The 6300-nt window shown below is 35.7% G+C and overlaps 1 protein-coding gene across 2 annotated transcripts in view; it reads right to left on the reverse strand.

Annotated features, from left to right (window-relative positions):
* LOC120631868 (N-alpha-acetyltransferase 40) overlaps positions 1-6300 on the reverse strand; it is a 35538-nt gene that overhangs the window by 5467 nt on the left and 23771 nt on the right. For both annotated transcript variants that reach the window (XM_039901527.1, XM_039901526.1), the window contains exon 4: positions 2594-2752. In XM_039901527.1, the coding sequence (XP_039757461.1) occupies positions 2594-2752 (159 nt within the window). The remainder of the gene's footprint in view (positions 1-2593; positions 2753-6300) is intronic.

Below are 6300 nucleotides of genomic sequence, written 5' to 3' on the forward strand. Positions count from 1 at the left end.
TGACATCAGATCAGAATTTAATTTTCTTTTAGTCCAGCAGTGAACTGTTTTAGGTTATATTTTAATATACCTCTTGGAGTTTGTATTAAACGTAAGATAAAATTTTACTTGTCAAATATGTATACCTATACTACACTCATTACTTTGCACACATACACTACGCACCCCTTATTATTACATATCTACATAAACATAGCACCACTATAGCACCAATATAATACTTAGTCCGCGAACGAGTCTGTTTTATAGAACTTCAAAGAAACAACAATTCCGACAATTCCGATATACTTACGCATCACACGCATCAGAATCTCTCATAAAAGACAAAAATTAAATAAAAATCTGTTTTGTACTCAGTAAAAAGTTGTTCTGTTAAAATCTCTTACTATTTGCTCGTTGTGTAATTTTTCCTGCATAATTGAGGACCGCTGACTACTAAAACACAGTTTATACTAGATCAGTAGTCAAGTCAATGAACAATTGGACTGTTTTACAGTAATTATTACACATAGGTATTTGCGACTTAAAAAAGTTTTATTGTAGTATAAAGGACTACGTAATCGATAAAAAAGGATGTGCTCTAACAAGGTTGCTCTTCTAATGAATTTAAATGACAATGTGAAATGGTGATAGCAAAAAATTTACTGCGAGCTATTTGTTGTGGGCTTATTTTTAGACCAGAACACGTTAGAAAAAGTCGCAGCTATAGTTTTAAGTTCGCGAATATGGTTATCGCCATCATGTCACTACCGTGTACACATTTCTCATGTAATGTACGCATCATAAGTCTATGGGCCTACTTGAATAAAGATGTTTTTGACTTTGACCCACTTAGACAGGCTAGCCAGTTACCGTCTTGGATTGCATCATCACTTACTTGCCTACCTAGGTGAGACTTCAGTCAAGGGTTAAATATGTGGCGGTCTCCACATTTGCTAACTAGATGGCGCCACAAAGATCCTGCATCGCGCAAGAAAAGTTTACACTAATAATGACGATATATACCGACAGGCTACATCTTCCAAAGATGAATGGTTGGACCTCGGTCCCCTAGCACGAACAACAGCTCAGAGAAAGATCTTCCTATTGTTAAAGTCGATTGATCTCCATAGCTTCCGTACAAATAGCAGTAATGTAAATATAAAAGCAATTCAAAAATTCAAAATTCTAAATTCATTTATTTGAAGTAGGCCTTATACAAGCACTTTTGAAACGTCAAGTCTATCCGTGTGTAGTGACTCTACCACCGGTTCGGAAGGCAGATATTCTACCGAGAAGAAGCCGGCAAGAAACTAAGCAGTTGCTCTTTTCCAACATCAAAAATTTACATTTTACATTTTAACATTCATTTTTCTATCTTGTGAGAGATGAAAGCGGAGCCCGATGCTTCCAAGAAACCTTGTCATTAAGAAACTCATCAATTGTTTAATAACCTCGCTATAATAAATGTGTTTTAACATTCTTTAAACTTATGCATTGGTAGGACCAAAATTACCTTAGGAATCATATTATAAAAGCGTATACTCAATCCCACAAATGACTTTTGCACCTTTCGCAGACGATATGTCACTAATTTATGACCATTTCTTGTAAGTCGACTGCTTATAACCACTTTTTGTTTATAAAGACTAATATGTTGTCTTACAAATAATATATTGATATAAATATATTGTGAGGCTACCGTAAGTACACCTATTTATTTAAATTTTTCACGGAGGGATTCACGTGATTTAATATTATAGAAAAGTCCTATTATAGTATAAAGGACTACGTAAACGATAAAAAAGCTTGGGTGTAAATTATTGCTCTAACCAGGTTGCTCTTCTAATAATTTAAAATGACATTGTGAGATGGTGATAACAAAAAAAAAAAACACCCGGCTAAGTTTGTTGTGGGCTTCTTCTTAGACCAGGACGCGTTTGGAACCCTCGTAGCTTTAGTTTTAAGTTTACGAATGTGGTTATCGCCATCATCTCACTATCGTGTGGTTCTTATGTACGCATCAAAAGTGCCACCTGTGGGCCTACTTGAATAAAGATATTTTTGAAAAAAAAAAAAAAAAATAAGTTTATGTATTGACCGTACAGCTCTTTTCTGCGATATGAATATAGTTTCAATATCAGCAGCTAATAAGATCCCGTAAGACATCACACTATGAAAGTACGCAAAGTAAACAAGTCTTGCTGTTTCTACGTCAGTAATCTGTCTAATTTTCCTGACGGCGTAGGCAGCCGAGCTTAGTTTACCTGCTAGTGTATCAAAGAAAATTTAGTCCTGCTTAAATCAAACTTAAAATTGCATAGTTCCGGTCCTTTAAACCAATGTGCATTCGAATTTATAATATAATCCCAGAAAATATAAAAGAAGAGAATTATAACGTGTTTTTACATACTCTAAACATTTCTTTAAATAATAAAACTTATTACACTGCAAGTGATAAATAATGAAATGTTATAATTTACTAAAAACTACCCCAATTGGTGCGCCCTGACAGGGTTTTCATTACAATTTCTTTTGATTATTGTGATATTATTATGAGTAATTTAATTTGGAATGCAAATAATTGAAAATTGATATTCCCTTTTCGACTCACCCGCAAGCCTTGAAGAAGGCGGCAGCCGACGGGTTGTGCGTTAGCGCGGTGAGACGCACGCAACGCATGTGCGTCGCCTGCGCCAGTCTTTCGAGCACCCGCATTAGATGCTGGCCGAGCCCTCTTCGCCTCTCACCCTCTTCTATTTGAACCTCGTAACTGTAACACACAAGATAGAAAATGTTTTAACAGTAAAAAAAAACAACTTCTAATATAAATGTTCAAAATCATCATCATGAGCAATGAGTAGCCGTTAAGGCCGTAGTCCACCACGCTGGCCCAGTGCGGATTGGTGGATTTCATACACTTTTGTGAACATTATGGAGAACCACCGAAAAGTTATGCCTATGCTGCTGCCCTTTCTTCGTCATATTCGCTTACTCGCCTCGGAGGTGTGGTTACAACTATAGGTATTTTGTTCTGCGGTCAACTACACATCACAGGTTTACTCACGATGTTTTCAAAAAGTCTATGTTCCTAAATAATATCCAACTAGGGCTATCAGCGCGTTTTATAAAATTTATTTATTTATTTATTATTTATTTATTTATTAGCTTTTCAAGGGAAACAAACAGTATAATTATACATAAAAGTAATGCCGTATTTTTGTATCACATAGACCAATGAAGTTTCCACAACTTGGTTATACATATAACACGATAACATTAACCACAATTGCTTAGGAGTAAGTACCTAGCAATTAAAAGCAAGCAATTATTATACAAAAAAAAGAAAAAATAATAATAATGTAAGTAAAACAAAAATGAAAAACAAAAACTTTAAAGCTATAGTACTTATTTTGTCAAAATAAATTCTCTAAACGTGCCAATTTTGACATGAAAAATGTCCGTCTCACAATATTTGTTGTTAAAAGCATTGCACGCACGAGATTAAAAGTTATTTGCCGAATACCTTGTCTTCCACGTCTCCCACGCAAAGGGTTAATAAAAGCCATTTAATTCTACCGACTTGGATCAAATTGTTAGTGAATTACAAAGTTAAATATTAGTAAACTTAGCCTAACGGAATAGTTTAGATAAAACCCTTCTGGCATCCCCGATTGGATAGCACATGTACCATGCAGCAATTGCACAGGTACTGACAATCAATGCTGCCACAAAGTGCCCTCGGATACGGCTGGAACTAGTCAGAACCCTTCGTTCCAAGAATGTACACCGTTTTGGCATGATCGTGCAGTAACAATCTATATGCGCTTCGGCAAACATCCCTGTTGCGTTGCAATACACACTCTGCACAAAAGTTTGCTAAATTCATGAGACCAAAAGTTCGAATTCTATAAAGTTCTAATATTATAAATGTCAATGTAAGTTTGTTTGTTACGCTTTCACGCAAAAACTACTTAACAGATCCTCGTGAAACTTTGTACACATATTTTTGGAAGTGTTAGAAGTAATATAGGATACTTTTTATCCCGACATTAAGCTCGGTACCTTTGGGAGAGGGGATGAGTGTTTTGAGGGGACAAATTATAACCGATTTAAATAATTATATTTGTACTATAGAGGTAATAATATGTGTTTAGTTTTGCCCAAACTGTAGTTGGAGATAGAGGAAAGAAGTCCTCAGCGGACAGCAGCAAACCCCTCATTTAAGGCTTAGCGATACTGAATACTTATTTTTTTTTAGATCAACAACTAAATTTAATGCCACATCGAAAAATAAAATCAAACGCAGACGAAGTCGCGGGCAACAGCTATTAATAAAATAAATAAACAAATATCAATATACCCACTTAATAAAAAACAATGCCAAACCACAACATTCAAATAGGTACCTGATTGGTCTAAACTATAACGAAACAGAAAACCTTGTAAAATCAATTATAAATGAAATTACAAAAATAAATTACTAATTGACACGATAACTTGCTAACAAATACTCTCAGTCATACAAACACAAACACTCACCCAGCCCACACACGCAAACAAACTCACGTTAACACACATACACACATACACACACACACTTCGCCTAGATTAAGTGATAATATAATGTAACACTATCATCATTATAAATTATAGATTTTTCGGTAAAAAGTACTGACAAATCGAGACTTGCTAGCGCGCACAATAACAAGCTCAGCTTAGTGTGCTCGCTAGCGATATGTTCTGTTGTGACTTATAACAATATTTTTACGTAATGTATGTAACTTTTCATTTTCATTTTCATTTTCAAGACCGATGCAGTCCCGTCAGCATCCTGAACGCATTATTATACTGTACGCGAAGGGCACTGTACTGTTTATGCGTGTAATTAATCCACAGGCTGCTCGTGTAAAAGAGTGACTTTAACTTTATGCCCTTCCTGTAGTGCTATTTTCTATCTCATTTGACACCAAGCCTCTGAAAGTTGCCATCAAATAACGCCCAAACCATTATTATACATCACGTAATTGTATATGCGAACCGAGTTGAAATGAACTCAGTTGAAAACTTAGGTTTCAGAATGCAAAATTTGGATTTAACAGGTTATTTGGTGGCAACTGTCTACAGTCGCTAGCTAAATCTGTTGTCAACTGAGATATAGAAATCCTGGTGATTGGATGCAGGTATCACGCGTGCTGGACGCATTGGCTCGGCCTTGGTTTGTGTCCATCAGCGCGCTACGTGCATGACACTTATATTTTAATTATGTTTAATGTTTGTATTTGTATGCACAGATTTACGCTAATCTAAGGTCAATATGTGTGATGACCTCTTTCGGGGGTGAACTTGATATAATTTTATAAAATCCGCATTGTTAATCGATAAGGTGCATTAACTGAAGCGTGGATTGTGCAGTAGGTTTTTGTATAGAAATTATTAACCGAGCACGCAAATAGCTTACCTGCATGGCAGGAAACATAAATATTATCCCCAAAATATATCCACTGACTAGGGATAAAGTTATATTATGGGTAGGAGACAGTGGCGTGCAATTCATACATGCGCAAAAGCACTGCTTACTCTATAATTGATATATAACTCGTATAAAAGGAGGATTTTTGCCATTTTATGCCATTTTCCCTGATAAGGAACCCAGTGCACGCCACTGTTACGAGACATGTCTTCCACAGGTAACGGGGAAAATTTATATTAGCGCGTCATGTGTGACTTTGGCCATTTTTATTGTTTTTTGGGACGATGGCTTTTTATTAGTAGCATACTCGTACTAGACAAACGACAATAGACTCCCAATTCGTGACTTAAATCATATTATTCACGGACACTTTTTGACTGATAAAAGCTTTCGCAATATAAGTACGCAAACCTGCATTGGAGCAACGGGTAAATACAAAGCTTTAATCCCCTTACACATATTATGAGAGAGAAGACCTATGTTCAGAAGTGGGATTTTTATAGGTTTTGATTTATGTTCATGAACACCCATAACTAGCCAACGCAAAACTCAATCGACGGGTCCTAAATTAGTGCTGTAATTTTCTACCCCGAAACTTTTAACGATAGCATTCATTTCAAACCAATCATTTAAGTTTAGTTTAGACATTAATGCACAAAATAATTGACACCAATGTGTGAGCAATCTTATGTTTATACTACATAAACGATTTAAAAAACGGCATATGTGCAACTTGTAAATGGCAATTATTCCTGATGTTATACGCTGTATATACGCTGACGTAGTACCTTTTTTGTGACACAACTAATTTATAATGTCTAAAAACGCAATCGACGTTTAGTGACCCG

Source organism: Pararge aegeria, chromosome 19 (assembly GCF_905163445.1).
Source record: "Pararge aegeria chromosome 19, ilParAegt1.1, whole genome shotgun sequence".
NCBI classification, from domain to species: domain Eukaryota; kingdom Metazoa; phylum Arthropoda; class Insecta; order Lepidoptera; family Nymphalidae; genus Pararge; species Pararge aegeria.